The 21480-nt window shown below is 35.6% G+C and overlaps 1 protein-coding gene across 2 annotated transcripts; it reads left to right on the top strand.

Annotated features, from left to right (window-relative positions):
• Window positions 1-543: 543 nt before the first annotated feature.
• Window positions 544-17340, top strand: POU1F1 (POU class 1 homeobox 1). Of its 2 annotated transcripts, none has more exons than XM_021689417.1 (6): window positions 544-685; window positions 3122-3193; window positions 12120-12344; window positions 15315-15479; window positions 16207-16267; window positions 17130-17340. In XM_021689417.1, the coding sequence occupies exons 1-6, from the start codon at window positions 544-546 to the stop codon at window positions 17338-17340; spliced, it is 876 nt and encodes a 291-aa protein (XP_021545092.1). The 2 variants fall into 2 exon arrangements, with proteins under 2 accessions (XP_021545092.1, XP_021545091.1); XM_021689416.1 differs by having other exon boundaries at window positions 3044-3193.
• The last annotated feature ends 4140 nt before the right edge of the window (window positions 17341-21480 follow it).

The following is a 21480-nucleotide window of genomic DNA, read 5'->3' as shown; positions in this document are numbered from 1 at the left end:
AATTTAAACTTAAATATTTATAGTTTCTTAAAAATTTTGTAGTATTTCTGTTTTATGTTAGTTTTCAGATTGAATGAAACAATGAAACAAATAAAAATTTGTTATTGTGTTAGTAACACAAAGACACCTAGTATTTTTCAATTCATTTTAGGATTATTTCTTGGAGGGACACTTATTTCTGAAGTTCTTGAATCCTTTCTAAAATGTCTGAATCACTGAAGTTCTCAAATCAGTTTTCAGATTTCTCCCTTTCCCTCCATCTATACCCCAGAACCAGGTTCCCTCTTGGGCATGGATTATGTTTGGGTGAGAAGGAAGACGGTTCAGATTGATAAAGCAATACCCCTGGGAAAAGACGATTAACATGTATAAAGGGATTTCCCTGCAGCATAAGTACCAAGCACGCGCCCTCCTGGTGCTCCAGGGCCTTCCTGATGTATTATGCAGGTAGTGTGATTTGAAACGGCCCTTTGAAACAGTAATAGAATAAAACTCTGATTTGGGGAGTAGCAGTTCTCCTCAGTTTTCTACTGTCTTGTGGGAATGAGTTGCCAACCTTTTACTTCGGCTGATACTTTTATACCTCTGAATTCTGAGGCTTCTGCAACTCTGCCTTTGATCATGCACCACAGCGCTGCTGAGTGCCTCCCAGTCTCTAACCATCCCACCAACGTGATGTCCACAGGTACGGACTCCGATACCAGTCTGCGTGTGGCCGGGCCGTTGCAGGACAGATGCTTTGAATCTTGTTAGCTTAGAATCTCTTTGCTTCTTTTGTTTTCTCCTTCATTTCAATTCGTCTAAAGTTAAATAAGAAGGATATTTTAAAAAGCCAAACTACCTAAGACATTTTTAAAGAATATTATTAAGCGTATTAATTTCAATTGTTGGTTTTATTATAAAGAAGATCTATTTTCTACCAAAGTAAACAGTGAGTCTGGGTGTTTTTAATCCAAAAAGCATTTTTATGTAAACATTTTATGGGTAAGGAACAAAACTAAAGAAATAGCCTAAATAATTTAGTGTTTAAAAGGTGTTACTTTTTTATCTTAAAGATTTATTTGGTTTTACTATGTCTAAAAACAGCCATATACCTTGTAGTAAACACAACTAAATGATTCCCAATACCAACAACAATGGATTTCAAAGAATAATATAATTAAGTGATATTAACAAATATTTTTAGCATAACTCAAAACTCAAAAATCAAGGCTAGAAACAATATGTAGCATTTAGAGCCCACAAACTGAGTTAAAATATCTTAAAACTGAGTTCTGAAGAGACTTCAATCTCTCTAACCGAGTTTTAATATTTTCTTATGTAACTTTCTAACATAAAAAATAAGCTTGAAAATTTGAATATATTGTCTCAAATGTAATCAAATAGGTATGTTTTGCTAATGTGTCCTTTATGTGGTAGCAAAGTTTTTTAAAGTAGCTTTATAAATAGACAGAGTCTTGAATTGAGTAAATTTATTTCATATGTAAGTTTGGATTAATCTGCAGCTGAATTTTTAAAATCTAGAAAGTAGTTATCTGGATTTGGGTGAAATCATTAATGTAGAGGGTTATTTTTTTTTTTTTTCATCTACCAAAGACTCTCATAATTTAAATAAAAAGACAATAATGGGAGTTTCCCCAAACATATTTTTTTAGAAAATATAATAAAGTATTTTAACTAAAAATATGTACTATAAATAAATTTAAACAATGATCACATAACTGTATTTTAAATAATAGATATATCTATTCTAAATAGATACTTAAATAATAGTATTTAAATACATGATAATAGCATTGATTTTATCATTTTTCCATGAAATTATAAATTACTAGGTAAGAAACTAGAAATATTGCTTATAATGAGAAGAATACTTGGATATTACATGTGTTTATTGTTTATTTGTTTAATTTTAGATTGCATAGTAAGATTTTTACATGTAATCATTATAATGTAAAATGACTTCAGTTCTTTCCACATGCTAATTATAAAATGAAAATTTGTACAGATATTTTAAAATATTGAAGATTTATCAATAGTAGAAAATGTTTTGCTTTCTGAGGTGACCTCATGTCTTTAAACACTGAATTGTATCTCAATATTTTCAAAGGATTCTAATTCTATACTTTATAATAGCTCATATTTATTCAAGGATTTATGATTATATTATATTTATGAAAACCCACCATTATATTCAGGATGTGAAGGAAAAATTAGAAAATAAAATACATAAAGAAACCATGGTTTTATTGTCAATACCCAAACTCTTAGTCAACTTGGTGATTCATGTTTAAATCTTGATAAAAATTTTGTAATTTAAATCTACTTTCATAATATACATTGATTACACAAGGCAAGCAACTATGAATGGTTATGTTTATATACCGGGTTCAACCTTTATAGATCTCAAGTCATTGAACAATTAATTTTTTTTTGGCCAGCTTTATTATTGTAATTGTTGAACTGATTGTGTGCATGCAGAAAACCTACCACCTCTTGGTTTCAACATCAACATAAATGCGTCATACACCATCACTTATTTTTCATAAACCTCTGAATTTACTGGGATTTTTAAGATTGTATCCAATTAGAAGCTAGTTGCTTGGCCATTTTCTCTTTGATGGATGAAATTTGTTAGGAGAATAAGCAGAAGTAAAGATTGTTCAAGAGTTGATTTCTGTATTCATTCTTCCAGAGAAAGACCACTATATAATACCGTATTACACAAGAATTTAAAGAGATTATTCTTCTAGTCAGTTTATTGTAATGTCTATATGAGATGGAACCTACAAGAATTCTGCAACTCCCAACTGGCCAACATCCAAACTGGTCAGTCAGCCCTTCACAGGGCACAGCATAGTTAATGAATGCTATCATCCACACTGATGATCTGTGATCTGATTACCTGAGACAAACTTTGATTCCTGCTTTTAACCTACTCATCAGAGAATTTCCCCCAAGTGAAAACAAATTACTGCCATATAAATGTGTATTTTTGCAATGAAATGAATGTGTCTTGAATCCTCATACATTTTCTTACCAGTCCCGTCTATTTTGTCTTTGATCCAAACTCCTAAATGTTTGCGTGCATATTTCTTGGTGACAACATTGGGAAACACAGCAACAGGACTTCATTATTCTGTTCCTTCCTGTCATTATGGAAACCAGCCATCGACCTATGGAGTGATGGCAGGTAAGAAAAATTGTCTGCATATATGAGATTGAGTTTGGGGACACTTAGATGGATTCTTGGGTCTGAGAGAATCTTGACCAGAGAATATCATGAAATTCTCATCTCTTGGGAATTGCTGGTAAACCACTGCTTATCAAAATGTTCCCTGATATGGGATGCCTTCAGTTACCATAATGGTTAAACCTGATTGCCCCTGTTCTCCATAACCCTGAACTTCTATGCTTAACTCTTTTGTTTGCTTTGTATGATTTTTTACTCTAATTGACGACTACCAAACTGCTGATTGTCACTTAATGTTACCGGTGGGCTCGATATAGTAATAATAAGGTATGACTAACCTCATGTGGTTATTTAAATTTTTTATTTAAATTCAATTAGCCAACATATAGTTCATCATTAGTTTTTGATATAGTGTTCAATGATTCATTAGGTTCGAATAACACCCAGTGCTTACCACATCACGTGCCCTCCTTGTGCCCATCACCCAGTTACCCCATCCCTCCAACCACCTCCTGTCCAGTAACCCTGTTTGTTTCCGGGAGTCAAGAGTCTCATATGATTTGCCTCCCTCTCTGATCTCTTCCCTTTCAGTTTTCCCTCCCTTCCCCTAAATTATTTAAATTTAAGCATAAATTAGCTAAAATAAGGTCAAATTTAAAATTGAGTTCCTCAATTGCACTAGCCGCATTTCAAGTGCTCACTAACCTCATGTGGCTATCAAAGCAGACAGCACAGATTTATAAAACATCTCCCTCACTGTAATATTTCTTCTGGACATTTGATCCATAAAGATAAATAAGACATTGAAAGCTAAGAGTCAGTTGCGGTGGCTTTAGTGATAGTCATTTGAACTTTTGGCAGCTCACAGTTGTTTTTAGTCTTAAATGAGATTGAAGAGTTGAAGTTACTTATGTTTCTCCTCCAGATAAATAAAGTGTCACTAGATCAAGGTTAATTATTTATTGATGCTTGTATGAAAGCAGTGATAACATGTTCCTTAAGGAAGAGGAAAATCTGACCTAATCCATTCAGAACAGACCTTATGACTTAAGTTTAGGATATGGCCAGAAAAAAATTTTGATGGTTTAATAAAGTACACAATTTTATTTACATATTTTTTTTTAGCTATTCTTTGATCTTTTATGTTCATTACTACAGCAGGGAGAGAAACCTGATGGGTGACAATAAACTACTGGGGCTCTGTGTGAGAAAATAAGAGTGTGTGTGTGTGTGTGAGAGAGAGAGAGAGAGAGAGAGGGAGACGCTTTAGATAAAGGAATCATATCTTTTCTCACTGCTGTGTCTAGTTATCATTCATAATAAGTGATAGAAAAAACACGGACTTATGACTATAAATTTGAAATAAAATTGAACAAAAAAAATAGTTCACTGACATTTAACTTCTCCATATTTTTCAGTTTGACACTAAATAAAACACTAAAACTTTAAAATAAAATATTCCAGAACAAATTAGCTTCACTTACATCCTACCACACAGCATTTTGAATAAACTAGTATCCTCAACTTGATGGTAAAATGAAGACTGATGTTCATAACGATTACCTGTAAATCCAAGCATCTCTTATTTTAATAATTACGAAATAGGGACAACCATATTTTTCCCTTTTGAAAACTGATCATTTATGATTCATATATTTAATACTTAATAAGTATTCATGGTTAATGAGAACAGTCCTTGTTGATGATAAACTACTTTCATTATAAAAACAGTAAAATGTGCATGTAAGCCGCTAGGGGTGAAGGCAGCATGCTTCGTGTGGCCCACACCGCATTTTGATTATGAAGATAGGAAATGACAAGCACATGGCCATGTGCTGCTGTCTCTTGGAGGGAAGTCCTTGCTGTTCATTCACAGTGTTTCCCACAAACCCAGGTCCAACTTTAGGTGCTTTCTAAACCGAGCGACAGGCAGCAATTGATTAAGGTTAGCACAAAGATAACATCAGCCACAGACCAAATACCTTTTTTTTTTTTTTTTTAAGAGAGGGAGAGAGAAAAAGAGAGAAGGGGGGTGGTGGGAGAGGGGCAGAGGGAGACGGAAAGAGAAAAGCAGGCTCCATGCCCAGTGCGGAGCCTCATGTAGGGCTCTATCTCAGTCCTGAGTCAAAATCAAGAGTTGGACACTTAACTGACTGAGCCACCCAGGCACCCCCCAGATACTTTAAGATGGTTTTTGCTACCACCTCCCTTCCCACCAGATCAAGGCCACTGGCTACTAGCCTAGTGAATCTGCAGCTGGCCTGAGAACTCTAACATGTTTCTGGTTTCTGGGCCCAGGTTCACAGTGAGAGTCCATGGGCAGCTTGGGCTATATTGACAAGTCCCCTCAGCAGGCACTCAGCAAACCCTCTTCCTCACTGCAGTCGAAAAGGAAAGGCTCCCAGAAGAGCCCTTTAAAAGGATCCAAAGCCTGGGTTAGTACTATGAGGAGCAAAAATGGTTATCCTAAGATTTGAATGTATCACCATAGTCTTAAAAGTAAATATATGTTTTCACTGAAAGAAAAACTCACCATGGCAAGCATAGAGATTATATTTGAATATTTTTTGAGAGTGATATGCTTTATTATTTGTTAGAATGTCACTATTTTGATATATGCTTAGTATGAGTATTTGCATCATAGCAGATTAAACCTCAGAGAATCTGCACTCTCCTGTCATTATCCCCAGAGAAGCTACACAAACTGAGTTATAAAACACAGGAATTCAAATATAAGAGAGCAAAGGTATAAAATACACAAGAGAAACCTGGCTAATGTCATTAGAATTTTCTGAGAAGTCTCAAGGCATTCATCAAATCAGCCACTTCCACACAATTCACAGAAGCATCTTATCATCTACAACAAAGACAGGTTCATTGTCACACATGCCATATGAAAGAAAAGCTAAGGAAGACCTATATTTCAAAACATATGAAATTGCTTTATTTTAATGTGGTCCTCTTATAACCCATACTCTGATGCTTACATTTAGCTTGAGCATTGCATTAAATGAATAACCCAGTGGAAGGGAAGAGCTATAGCTAATATTTTGTTAACGTTGGTAGAGAAGACTTTGCAATTATCGGATGAATCCACTGTGTCTTATAGTCCAGGTGTGGGCACACCAAAAAGAATGACTAATTGGAAGCAATGAATTAGCTGCACCATGAACTGATTACAAATGTTGTTCAGGTCACTTAACTTCTCTTTCAGTCTCTCTCTCTCTCTCTTTTTTAAACGTACACCCTGTGCTTCACTTTCTATTTATTTATTATTTATTAATATATTATTATTTTATTATTAACATATAATGTATTATTTGTTTCAGAGGTACAGGTCTGTGATTCATCAGTCTTACACAATTCATAGCGCTCACCATAGCACATACCCTCCCCAATGTCCATCACCCAGCCACCCCATGCCTCCCACCCCCCACCACTCCAGCAACCCTCAGTTTGTTTCCTCAGATTAAGAGTCTCTTACGGTTTGTCTCCCTTTTGGTTTCACCTGATTTTTCCCCTCCTTCTCCTATGATCCTCTGTCTTGTTTCTCAAATTCCTCATATCAGTGAGATCATATGATAATTGTCTTTCTTATTTTGCTTAGCATAATTCCTTCTAGTTCCATCCACGTTGTTTGTTGTAAATAGTTTCAATCTCTTCATATCTGAGTTGTGGTGAGTGCCACCATTCTATTGAAGTTGAATTGTGGCAGATTTGTACCAACTCGACCTGGTTTTCCTATGATCTTCTCTTTAGATACACTTGCAACTAAAGGCCTTCTGTGCCTTCACTCCTGAGAATTTAGATAATTCAACAGCCTACAGTGAATTAAAAATGCTCCTGAAAAGCTCTTCTAGGTAAACACAACATAAAATAACAACAGCAACAGAAACCCTCAAAACTCTAATTCTTGGGTATCTGAAATTGTTTCTGTTCTCGGGTTTCTGAAGCTGGGTGAAGCTAGAAAACATGCTCAAGGGGCTGCCCCCCCCCCCCCCCCCCCCCTGGGAAAAACACAACATCAGCCCCACAGGGATGAGTGCTAAACCCAGCCAGGTCACATTATATAATGGCCAAACCAAGATGAGGTGTGAGAGTCCTCGTTTAAAAATTAATTTTAAGAGAAATGCAAAATAGCGGAGTTTTGGGAATTAACCACGAAGACGAATGTCCATTTTCTGTTGTTGTTTTATTTTTTAATGGGAAGTGGGTAATAAGAGAAAAGATAATTATGACTGAAAGTGCCCTCTCCACCGAGGGCACTTACGCACAAAGCAACAGAAATCAGGTTGATGGTTGACATGGAGAAATAGTCAACTTTGGAGTCCATCTCTTATTCTTAAATTATTTTCTTTCTTCTTCTCCTTCTCCTCTTTCTCCTCCTTCCCCTGCTCCTCCTCCATCTTTCGCCTTCCTCTTCATCCTTCTTTCTCCTCCTCCTCCTCCTCCTCATTCTCCTTCTTCCTCCCTCCCACTTCCTTTTTCTCCTTTCTTCTTCTTTCTCCTTTTTTCTCCTTACCCTCCTCCCCCTCCCCTTCCCTGCCCCACCTCTCCTCCTCCTTCATTTTGTTTCTCCCTAACTAGTTCTGATTATGTTGACTCTGAGGGGAGAATTGATTCTGAAGATTTTTTATCTCTGAATAAGAAAAGGCTGTCCAGTAGCAGTAACATGAGGTATTTTCCCTAAGTTTCCTTAGTCTCTCAATGACTCAATTCAGTCACTACAGCAGGAAAGCAGCCATAGGCGATGTGTAAACAAATGTGCGTGGCTGTGTTCCAAGTAAAGTACACCAGGCAGAGGATCCCTGTTGTAAATGGATGGGATTTACCCGTGCACAAAAGAGAAAAGATCACAATTCACATTTATGGTTTGCTTCACATTGTCTTGTGTGATGAAAAAGAAATACATGGAAATATTCAAATACACATTTTTTGCCTATCTCCAGCAAGATGGTGTATTTTACTGTACACCTCTGCTTTCCCTGTGTGTTCTCTTAAGGCTTCAGGCGCATGACCTCAGAGATGTTGGCAGTTAGCTGCGGGCAGGACCACGTGCTCCCGAAGAGCGATTTGCCCCATGCCACAGTGGGTTGGGCCAGACACCTTTGCCTCCCCGTTGCCAGTTTTAGAAGATTTACCTCTTCTCCCACTTCTGCCACACGGAAATATATACACAGCAATTTAGAAAGGCTTTGGTGGATTAATCTACAATGTGAAAATATACTTTGGGCTGTATATAATGTGCAAACACGTCCCAGCTCTCTAGCTGGGGGCTTCTCCAATGTTTTGGAAATTGTTCATGAGAACTCTGCTGCACAGGACTCCCCGCTTCTTTTATCTTCTTCCTATTTCGTGCTTTAGAAAGATTTTGAAAATATATTGCCATAGATACCATACCAGTCACTCTCTACTCTCCCCCAAATACAAGATCACATGATAGATACCACAGTTTGGCTGTGCATGGGACTGTCATTATGAATTTCTGTTTAAGGTTAGCTCCAGGTTAACTCCAGGAAAACCATGTCTGTGTGGATAACTGTGGATATATTCACTGAATGAAGAATACAAACATATCACACATCATGTTTTCCTCTTTGCTCTGGCTGCCAATCGTCGGAACATGGTATCTCCTGTGCTTTTTTCATGGACTCGTGTTCAAATTTACTTTTTAAATGTTGATTTTTTTCCCCAGAGCATTTATAATGTATAAACTATCTTTATAATTTTCCAGAAATAGAGGTGACTATCTTCTAAGATTTTAATAATTATAATATTTTTGTCTGAAAGTATCTGTTTAATGTAGCCAAATGTGTTTAAACTGCAGATGTCTTTAAAGGAAAGTCATCTGGTTTACAGACTGCCAGAAAAATGAACGAGGTGTTTGTTTTGATGTGGTTTATTGCAATGTTCACTGGACTTCAGTTCTGGTTTCAACTGTATGGTTGATTCATTGTGGCACCCAAGGGAGGTTATTGCCTTTTACTTAAATTTTCTAAATTTTAAATGGTGAATAAAAAAAATATTCTTTCTAACTTACTTACATAAGGCTAAGAAGATGACAAATGTGAAATGAACACAGGACCAAGTATCACATGGAAGACTTGTGGTGTGTGACTATGGTCAGAAAGAAAAATTGAAAATAATGACCAAGATTGCTAACAAATTCAGAACTTATGGCTTATCATATAAAAGATATGTAACAAATTACTTATGGACAATAAAAATAATTTGACATAGGTTAAATGAGTTATCTAAAGTGCTTTAAAGTGCATTAAATGTGCAAAATCAAGCAGCAGTCTGCACATACATATGCAGTGAGATATTACTCAGCCTTAAATAAAGAATGAGATGGGGGTACCTAGGTGGCTCAGTCAGTTAAGCGTCCAACTCTTGATTTCAGCTCAGGTCTTGATCTCGGTGTTGTGAGTTGGAGCCCCATGTCGGGCTCCATGCTGGGCATGCAGCCTGCTTAAGATTCTCTCTCTCCCTCTTCCTCTGCCCCTCCTCCCTAAAATAAATAAACAAACAAACAAACAAATAAAATGGCCATTTGTGACAACATGGATGGACTTAGAGTGTATTATGTTAAGTGAAATAAGTCAGAGACAGGCAAATACCATATGAGTTCATTTATATGTGGGATCTAAAAAAACAAACAAAAATGAACAAACAAAGTAGAAACAGACCCATAAATATAAAGAACAAACTGATGGTGCCAGAGGAAAATGGGTAGAGAAATGGGCAAAATGGGTGAAGGGGAGTGGGAGATACAGGCTTCTGGTTATGGAGTGAATAAGTCACGGGGATGAAAGGTAGAGCCCAGGGACCACAGTCTATGACACCGTAACAGCATCATTTGATGATGGATGGTAGCCATACTTAAAGCAGGCAGAGCGTAACATACAGGCTTGTTCAATCACTATGGTGTACATGTGAAACTAAGGTAACACTGTGTGTCAACTATACTTCAATTAAAAAAATTAATATAGTAAGAAAGAGGAAAAACCCAGCAGCCTAATTTTTGCTCACTGCTTTTACTCTTAGAATATTTCATCAATAAGTGTCTTAAGTGACATGTGGTATTTTTGAATGATGAAGGAAGTGAAGATTTTAATATATCTAACATCCAACTCTGAAAGCCTAACTGAAAACAAAGTCTTGAGATAAATATCAAGTAAATGCTGAAATAAATGTCATCAGTGTTCTTTTAATGTAGGTTAGTCTTTTCTTTTACTTCAACTAGCAGAAATCCAAAAGTAATAGAAAGTTAAAAATAACCCCCAAAATTAATAACCATTTTCAAAAATGGAACTATGTAATAAATTAAAAATTGATAAAGCTGCTTTTAAAAATGTTATCTAGTCTGATCAATATACTACCCACTACTGACTTTAAAAAATAAAACGATAATTTTGGTTTGTAAAAGTAGCATGGATTTTTTTAGACAGGAATAGTTTCTTTCAAATATTTTCAAATATATTCACAGCAGCTAAATTTATTTTATGCTATTTTGTTTAACCCCTCACTTGTATATTTGCTTTGCTTCAAGGAAAAAAAAAAAGAGTCTATTGGAGAGGGGTACACTTTATAATTACATATTGTCATATAAATAATAAAGCCAACAATTTGCTGACTTACACTATTCTTTGGTCATTACGTATTGATATATTAATGTAAGATTTATATATTCTGGAAAACTACGTTATTACTCCTGTCTTTGATTTATGAATATATTTATAGAGAAATAATAGGTAGCATAAACTTGATATGTTTTTCCAGTGTTTTCAAGAATGATTATTGCGTATATTCTATAGCAATTTATTTTTAGTTTAAATATTTATTTATAATCATAAGAAAAATTATTAATTACAAAATGTTTTATTTATATCAAAATGTCTTGGTTATATGTGTCATTTAATATAAATCGAAGTGAAATCTCTTCCAATAAAAAAGTGATGTATTGATGAGGAAAACAAACAAAATGTGTGGAAATTTGGCTTATGCTATCCTCTCACTCATGCTCCCCAGTTGAGAAACTCTTCTAGTGAAGAATGAAATCTGGAAGCAATTTTTAAAAAATTAGATATTTTTTGGTAATTTATCATTTAACCCAATCAATTGATCTAATGCTTCATCATTTATGGGTGAATGCCCATCATATCTAGAATTGCACCCTTCCTGCCACTTATTTTTGCTTCTTAAATAATAATCAAGAAATGATTCCATTATATTGTATACTTTTCAAGAAATTTTGATGCTTTTTAATAGAACTTTAAAAATTACCTTTTGTCTAGTCACTCTTTGAATCTATTTAAGCATATTAGTGTATTTTATGTTCTCATAATTTTCTTTTTACCTGCCTTCATTAAGTTTTTAAAAAGACATGATTATTTCCCCTTGAAATTCAGCATTGGCTGATAAAACAGTGGTGCTTCTTAATATTGTAAAATCAGTTTTCGAATCCTAAGAAAACTTCCCAGCATAACACTTAACCGTATGCCTTGATGATAATAAACATCACAGATTATTTGTGTAATGAATTAAAACAGAGATCGAAATATACATCCAGGTTTCAGTTGAACCTCAGATTCACAGGAACAGGTGTCTTTTTAAGAGAAATCGAAATAATGGAAAACACACTTCTGAGAGAATTGGCCTATTTCTATTTTAATTATTTGCAATTCCCTGCTTTTTTTCCTTTGGCATTATTTTTGTCTTCACTGCTCTGAGGAAGGTGGAAAAGAAATAATCACATTTATACTAAGCTACTCTGACTTCCGTCTGAGATGGCTGAACGTCAGTTAACCTTTTAGAATCGTGACGGCTTGCAGGGGAATAATAGGTTCTAAGGTGCAAAACTTTTGCTTGTATAAAAATGGGGGATAACTACAAATGGCCCTTTTCTTTCTGTGTTTATTCACAGGTAGCTTAACCCCTTGTCTTTATAAGTTTCCTGACCATACCTTGAGTCATGGCTTCCCTCCCCTGCCCCAGCCTCTTCTGGCAGAGGACCCCGCTGTCACTGATTTCAAGCAGGAACTCAGGCGGAAAAGTAAATTGGTTGAAGAGCCAATAGACATGGATTCTCCGGAAATCCGAGAACTTGAGAAGTTTGCCAACGAATTTAAAGTGAGAAGAATTAAGTTAGGTATGCACTTTTTAAGAGTAACGGGCAGGGCGCCTGAGTGGCTCAGTTGGTTAAGCGACTGCCTTCGGCTCAGGTCATGATCCTGGAGTCGCGGGATCGAGTCCCGCATCGGGCTCCCTGCTCAGCAGGGAGTCTGCTTCTGCCTCTGACGCTCCCCCATCTCATGCTCTCTCTGTCTCCATCTCATTCTCTCTCTCAAATAAATAAATAAAATCTTTCAAAAAAAAAAGAGTAACGGGCATACAACTTGGTCTGCAAATCCTTACGATATTACTGTTCAGTCTGTTACACTCTGCTCAGAAGTCCAAGACACTTCTCATTCTACATCTGTGCTGTGGATTTAAGTTAATCCAATTATGAAAATCCTACAAAAAAAAAACAAACCCTTTATTCCTTTGTTAATTCTTAATATCCTAAATACATAGGTTTTTAAATTGATATTTTTTCAACTTGCCTACCTCAAGATTAACTTTGAAGTACTTGTTTTTCTCCCTGTTTTATCTGAACTTTTGAGTAGATGAGCCATTCAGATGATTCAAAGGCATAAAGTGTGTAAGTGAAATGTATCCTTTGTCTTTCCTGTTTATCAATGTTGTTGGTTTCTTTGCTTTCTTCCAGAGATACCGTTTACACATATAAGCAAATACATATTTTCTCCATACAGATTTTTTAACTATTTATTTAATAGAGCTTTCCTTATTAATTTTTACAGATGTTTTTAAAAATGGGTCTACGGCCATACCACCCTGAATCCGCCCGATCTCGTCAGATGTTTTTAAAAATGGGCCTATCAAATTCCATTTCATGAATATATTATTATTATTATTTTTTAAAGATTTTACTTATTTATTTGACAGAGAAAGAGACAGTGAGAGAGGGAACACCAGCAGGGGGAGAGGGAGAGGGAGAGAGAGAAACAGGCTTCCCGTGGAGCAGGGAGCCCAATGCAGGGCTCGATCCCAGGACCCTGGGATCATAACCTGAGCCGAAGGCAGACGCTTAACGACTGAGCCACTCAGGCGCCCCTCATGAATATATTATTTAACCAGTCCCATACTGATGATAAATTTAGGTGGTCTCCAATCTCACATTGTTAAAAACAATCCTACCATGATTCACTCCATAAATGCCATTTTGTACCTATATACATGTAGGACAAATGTTAAAGGCACGATTTCTGCCTGTATATTTGTAATTCTGATAGATGTTGTCAAATTGGTCTATATAGAGGTTGTGCCAAGTTTTACCACCACCATGAGTGTCTCTTGGCAAACTCCTTAGAATATAATCTTTCTGAAAGCAGGAGTTTTTTCTTTATCTATTTTTATTTTTCCTTAAAGACATATCCCTCAGCACTTAGAACAGTGACTGGCAGCACAGAGAATAAATAAATTATTGAAGGAAAACTATGACTTAATCTTTTGGATCTTTGCAAATCAGATAAGTCAAAGTGGTCCCCATGGTAGTTTTTTTGTTTTGTTGTTTTTTTTGTTTTGTTTTTTGTTTTTCTTGAGAGGGGAAGAGAGAGAACACACATGAGAGAGAGTGGTGGGAAAGAGGGAGACAGAGAATCTTAAGCAGGCTCCACACCCAGGGCAGAGCCCCACGTGGAGCTCGATCTCACGGTCTCATGACCCTGAGATCATGATCTGAGCCGAAATCAAGAGTCCGATGCTTACTTGACTGAGCCACCCAGGCGCTCTGGTGGTTTCATTTTAAATTTATGAGTGAAGATTGAAAAGCATTATTTCACGTGTTTACAGTCATTTGTAATTCTTTCTCTGTGAACTGTCTGTTCATAGCCTTTGCACACTTTCTATTCAACTGTGTTTTTAACATAAAATAACTGTAATAATTAACCTTGATTTAAATTCATGAAGTAGTGCATCTTTTAAATGGATTGAAAAATGATGGTTCCACCCTCTGCACTTGTGGAATGAACCACAGGTAAATTTGTAATGATATTTATTGATGGGCATCATACATAACCATTTTATGCATACAGATATATAGCTTTAGGCCCTGAATTAATATGCAGTTACTATATGGAATAAACACAGCGGTAGGCATCTTTATAACAACTATTTTCAGTTTACTATTTATATTGCTGTGAATATTTCAAATTCTATGTTGATGGTTGATAATCAACTTGTACCCTAAAAATGGGACAATCAATGAGGATCTTTGGCTTGAAGATAGAAGCTTTACCAAATGATATAATAAATGTGCTCAGGGATACATGTAAAATATTTGGGTGATCACAGTCTCATAATAAACATGTTTTCAGGGAAAGTCAGCATAATTCTTAGTTTTATTTGGTACCTTTTAACAATATAGTTGAATTTTGTACTCTTACAGTTGAGATAAAAATATATCATCATATAGGGGGCGCCTGGGTGGCTCAGTCGTTAAGCGTCTGCCTTCGGCTCAGGTCATGATCCCAGGGTCCTGGGATCGAGCCCCGCATCGGGCTCCCTGCTCTGCAGGAAGCCTGCTTCTCCCTCTCCCACTCCCCCTGCTTGTGTTCCCTCTCTCGCTGTGTGTCTCTCTCTCAAATAAATAAATAAAATCTTTAAAAAAAATATATCATCATATAATTTATGCATTGTATTTAATATACTATATTGTTGAGCATATATCACCAGATATTTAATAATAGAGAGCAAGAATTTATAAGTATCTTATAAAGTGTTTATGACACATCTATCCAATTTCACTAAATACCGTGAATGGCAGGGGTTCCTGTCTGAATTCTTTTGACTTCTGAAAAAATTAACTAGAAGCATTTTTTAAAGTACCGGACAAGTCTACGCTGAACTTACTAAGCAATTCTAAATTGCCAATGAATATATGCTTAAAAGCAATATCTAATAGTTAACAAAGAAAGACACAACGATTTCTGTGATAACCGGCCAAAATGAATGCTTCTGGAAGAGCTGACTCTAACAGGTCTTTCCTGCTCTTTCACAGGATACACCCAAACCAACGTCGGGGAAGCCCTTGCAGCTGTGCATGGCTCTGAATTCAGTCAAACAACTATCTGCCGATTCGAAAACCTGCAGCTCAGCTTTAAAAATGCATGCAAGCTAAAAGCAATATTATCGAAATGGCTGGAGGAAGCTGAGCAAGTAGGAGGTACTGAAGTTATAGGCTCTGTGGTGTTTTAACCTAAAAACGATTGCCTTCCATTGCTAGCTAGGGCTGAATACTGAAGCGGAGAGGTTTGAGGTTTAGTTGTTTTTTTTCTCTTTCCGATGAAAAATAAATATGTTTCACATCCCGAAGAGAGGAAGGCTCATGCAAGTGCAAAAATAAGTTTACTGAGAAGGTAAATATAGTAAGAAAAGAAGCTGCACAGGGACAGCTTTCTGGATAATGTGGCAGAGGCGTGAAGTGGTGAAATGATTTTTTTTTAACACATCAAGATTTTCTGATTCTGTGCATACTGTAGTAATTGCACATGAATTTTTATGACCCGATATTACTGTAACCAGAGCATTTGTGCACACCCGTCTTCCAAGTAAGTACATAAGCAATTGCTAATGTAATAAAATTATCTACTCATACCAATGTCAAGGCTGGAGAAAGAGCAAGGTTTGAAAGCATTTAAAGCAAGTATTCCAAGAACAGTTTGGTCAGGATATCACTAATAGACAGTTGTCTTTGCAAAGTTAATATTTCTGCATTAACATTTGTATCTTGGTCTTGTACTATAAAATAACGTGGAAGGCAAAAATTTAAGACAAAAATGTATAGCGACTTTATTTTGTGTTGTTTTACAAAGAAAATTTGAAACTCAAATCTGATAGTTTTTTTGGAACCTACTTTGTTTTTGTAATTATTTCTCTTTTCCCCATTACAGCTTTATACAATGAAAAAGTGGGAGCAAATGAAAGAAAAAGAAAGCGAAGAACAACTATAAGGTATTCTTTTGAGATATTAAAATGCATAGAGGAGATGGAATATATACAATATGTACATATGTAAATATAAATAGAGCATTTGAGGATTATATAGGTGCAACATAACATAAATGTATGTGAATAGAGTCACTGAAAAAACAAGATTGGTGAAAAAGCATAACTTAATTTAGCACTGAGAAATGGAGAGCTAGTAATTCTTAACATTTGATGCAAAAGTAGGTTATTTGATTCAAGAACACTTGCTCCACAAGTTTTGGATAAAATAGAAATTAAACAATCACTTCTACAAAGAGTGATAATTTCTGCTGTCTTTTTAGATATGTCTTGCTTTGGCAATTTGGTATCTATGTTATTAAAAATAGCAAAACTATTCATCAGTGTTTCAGTCCCTTAAAGTCCAATGTGATTCCTTGCATTTCAAACCAGGAAGATTGTTGGATGATCTTTTGGTAATTTGCGTGAAAATTACAGAGGAAATACTAAAATACAGGTTCTGTTTTGGTTGATGAGTTCACTAAACCGTTCGTCTATTGTAAATAACTAATGATTTCTGAGGGACATTTAGAAATGCCTGCACAAGTGCTCATTTCCTTTTCAGGAAGTCAGTGCCCTCTAGTGGCACAAAGTGGGATAAACATAGAAAGCCCAGAATACCTTACTTCTCAGGATACCCTGCATAAAACAAGCATCTAAATATTCTAGACTGCACATTTAGCTTTGTTGAAGCTTTGGAAGTGTTTTCAGAGTCTTTAAACAATATTTTAATGTTGATATCTAGGATATTCAATATTACTTAATTTTGATCTGCCAACACATCATTAAATCACCATAATCTCACCCTTCTCTACATCCCTCCCCTCAGTATTGCTGCTAAAGATGCTCTGGAGAGACATTTTGGAGAACAGAATAAACCTTCCTCTCAAGAGATCATGCGAATGGCTGAAGAACTAAATCTTGAGAAAGAAGTAGTAAGAGTTTGGTTTTGCAATCGAAGGCAGAGAGAAAAACGGGTGAAAACAAGTCTGAATCAGAGTTTATTTACTATTTCTAAGGAGCATCTTGAATGCAGATAAAATTTATTACTGTGTGATAGCCGATTTTTTTCTAGTTTTCATTCCTTTCTCTTCTCCAACAAAAATAGAAATTAGTTATTTGGTTGGTTTCAAAAATCATTTTATATCAATAACTTTTGCAGAAGCTTTCCTACTTTTTTAAAAAGAAGACAATTTAAATATTGATGAATTATTTTCTTTAAAATAATTATTCTCAGAAGCCAAACTGTACATTTTTAAACCAAAGATACCAATAGGAATAAAATGGTGATTCTCTCTCAATCTTTCTCTCCCTCTTGCTCTATCTACAGACACACACACGCATGCAGTGTGCACGTGGGTCTTTTAGTTTAAGATTCCTTTTCCAAAGGCTGTTTATTAGCTTTTTAACATTTCAGTCATAATGCCAAATAAAGAATATCATAATAGAAGGAACAATTAGAAAATTGATTAACCAATGTCCTGCTTACTATCAGCTCTGATAGTTTGTTTGAACTTAATAGTTTTTGTTTGCACTTAAGAGCCAGAGGTGTCTTTGAATTTCATTAATGCATTTAGGAATAAATCTGAATCAGAAGCGACAATTTTTTTTTTTTTTTTTAAAGATTTTATTTATTTATTTGAGAGAGAGAGAGAGTGAGAGAGAGAGCGCAAGAGGGGGTAGGGTTAGAGGGAGAAGCAGGCTCCCTGCCGAGCAGGGAGCCCGATGCGGGACTCGATCCCGGGACTCCGGGATCATGACCTGAGCCGAAGGCAGTCGCTTAACCAACTGAGCCACCCAGGCACCCCAGAAGCGACAATTTTTATCTTTTTATTCTTCTCAGAGATTTAGCTTTTTTGATGTTTATTTATAGAAAATATGCCTTATGGATTCTTGAACCCCAAACTGCTATCCTATAAGCTGCAACAGCGCAGGAATGATGTCTGGCTTGTTTGCTGTTGTTCCTCCAGCACCTGGGGAAGTGTTTGCTCCTAGCGGGGCATGCAATCTTTGTTAAATGAACAGAGGAGTGTGCTGTTAAACACCGCTACAAACTTGAAGGGTCCCTAACTTAATAACATAATTTAAGTCTCACAACCCAGAAAATTACCTGGGATCCTATCAAAAAAGACTATCACTTTAGTTTAATTTGTTAGAGTGTGGTTTATTATTGATGAAAAAGTTTGACATATTGAGTATTTAAATTTGGGGAATTATATCCAAGGAACATATTTAATTTATAAGACTGTACTTCTTTGAAACTTGCAAGTAGAAGCAAACTATAAGGTAATAATCTAAGTGACCTTTTTGCGTTTAAAATATAAATCTGCTGGCAATGTTTATCTAACTTATTTTATATAACAAAAATGGAAACAATTAGACCAAATTTTATTACTGATTTAGAATGCTTACTAAATAAATTATACTGTCCAGTCTCATGGTTTTTATGATATTAATAAAGACCAAGCATTATACAGATCATAATCTCTATAGATCATATGTGTTTCTGCACACATAATCAGCATTAATTGGATGGCTAGAAACTTTGGCATATTTTTAACAAAAAGACATCTTTTTCAGTGGCTTAATCATCTATGCTTAAGTACACATCTAGCACCCAGGAGATGTTGAACAAAATATACATACAAAGGCTTTTATTATTCAAGAATAAATTCCAAATTATTCAGCCATATAGACATGTAAATTCCTTCTCTGTATAATTCACCTGCTTACCACACACACTAATTGGGAAGGGATTCTTTAGTTTGCAAAAGGCAGGGATAGGATGTATATATGTACATATATGCATTCTAAACACATACACAAAAATGCATATATGCATGTCTGAAAGTTGCAAATAGAAACAAAATGTAATGCAAAATCTAGAATAGTGACTTTTTTGCACTTTAAATATAAATCTGGGAACGTTTAATCTTTCTACAACAAAAATAAGCATGTATGTATGCTTCTATCATCATCACATATATATGATCATAATCTTATCAGACATTCACCCATAAGGTCATTCCAGTTTAGATACAACTAGCATTGGGAAGTAATTTTTCTCCCTAAAAGGAATTATTTTGAATCAATATTTAATATTGAAATAGCAGATCTTTAGTTATTCACAAGTTAGTTGTAAATGCACTGGTATTTACTATTCACTTATTTGTATTAATGAGTTTTTTTGAGACTATTCTAACTACACTGAAATATTTTAATAGCTATAGATTGATCTTTTTATAAAAATAGAAAATAGTTATTTAGAATCCTAAACTGCAATTAAACAAATAGCAAATGTAATTTCCTATGCAAATTTGGGAATATTATTTGAGAATGGCAAAGCTGACTTTAGCCATAGTCTTTCCATCCTATGTTGTTGTGAACTTTTCAGTGGTAAATCTTCAGAAATTTAGTATAGTCCATTAAAATGAGAAGATCTATTTGTCAATTATACCAATTGGTACATTCAGTTCTATCTGGTAGAGGTGGTTAACACTCATTCATACATTTACCTTTCCATCTCTAATGGTGGAAAGATTGATCTAGTAAAAATATTTTCAGTGTTCAGGGATGGGAGCAGTGTCTGTGTGCACCTGCACTCAAGGTCTGGGGAGGATTTTGGGGGGGCTGGAGTAAGGGGAGTATCCATTGTGTGGTGTTCCAACAATTAGTGCCTTAAATCAAACTTCACAGTCCCCAGGCTTCCTCTAAGGTGAATTCAATTCAATTGACTTTTAAAGGAACGGAGTGTAGAAGAATGGTCTTATGTCCCTTGATGGGACTCAATTTCTACAGAGAGGAAATTGGAAAGTTGATCTGTTTTTCTGCTGCTCCAAAAACCTATTCTTGCAGAATAATGGCATCAAAGGAGACAGTCATCATAGGTCTCTGGACACACACACCCTGTTTCAACAAGGGAGTATCTAAAATAGGAGCACATATTTAAATTAGGCCCACAGGGATCAGGCTACAAGTGTGGCTACTGAGCTAGTAAGGAATGTACTTGCGGCTAAGGGGAGAGTGCAGTTTTCTTCTAAAGGCACTCAAATGCATAATAAAATATATATCACTGTGCAGGTTGAATAAAATAAAGCCCAAGGCTGCCAGATTCCATCTGGTCTTACAAGGTCACAATCTTGAGCCCCCTTCCAGTGGGCCTGCCATAGTCAGGTACTCAGAGCACAGAATGTAGTCTATATAACACAATCATCTGACAGATGGTCATTTTATGTTTTCTAAGACTAGCTGTTAATTTCATCAGTACTGACATTTTCATACCACATTCCACTTTCTGATACCCTGAAATCTCCTCCACACGACTTTTACATCCAGTAATGGAATGTGACATTGCGCTGCATCCTTCTTGGTAACAGAGGTATTGCTATACTCTTTCACTCTCTGTTGGTAACCTCTTTTTTGACTACAGTTGTTAAAGTAATCCTTTTGCCAAAAAATAGAAGTTAGGGAAAGCAAGGCGAAAAAAAAAAAAGTACAGTTGACCATTGAACAACATGGGTTTAAACTTTGCAGGTCCACTGATACACAGATTTTTTTCTTCAATAAATACAGTCCAGTACCATAAATGTATTTTCTCTTACGATTTTCTTAACATTTTCCTTTCTCTATCTTACTTTATTGTACAATATATAATACAGATAACATACAAAATATGGTTTAATCGACTCTTTATGCTATTGGTAAGGCTTCTGGTCAACAGTAGGCTATGAGTAGGTAAGTTTTTGGGAAGTCAAAAGTTATATGTGCATTTTTTACTGCATGGGGTCAGTGCCCCTAGCACCCACATTGTTGAAGGGTCAACTGTATTTTCATTAAACTCAATGTATAAGAATCCTTGTTTCCTAATCTTAAGGATTGAAAATAAGTTTTGTTTTTAGTAGAGGATAGTGTAACAGTATAACTTTATAATGACTGTGAAAATTGCCACTGGAGCATTTTATAAATATAGCCTAATCAGAATGGCTCCACTCTCTCCTTTGGGTCCCAAAGCCTTCTGTAGTATCCATGTTTGACCGAAAATAAAGGAAATCACTAAGACTTAAATGTTTAAAAATACTATTTAAAAATGTTTATCCCCTGGAAGTTCTAGAAAAGGAATCATCACATCGATTTCATGTGAAACCATCAATTCTTAGGCTTACTCCATTCACAAACATCAG

This window comes from Neomonachus schauinslandi, chromosome 1 (assembly GCF_002201575.2).
Source record: "Neomonachus schauinslandi chromosome 1, ASM220157v2, whole genome shotgun sequence".
Taxonomy (NCBI): domain Eukaryota; kingdom Metazoa; phylum Chordata; class Mammalia; order Carnivora; family Phocidae; genus Neomonachus; species Neomonachus schauinslandi.
The sequence above is the reverse complement of the archived record's forward strand: the minus strand, read 5'-3'. Positions and strand labels throughout refer to the sequence as shown.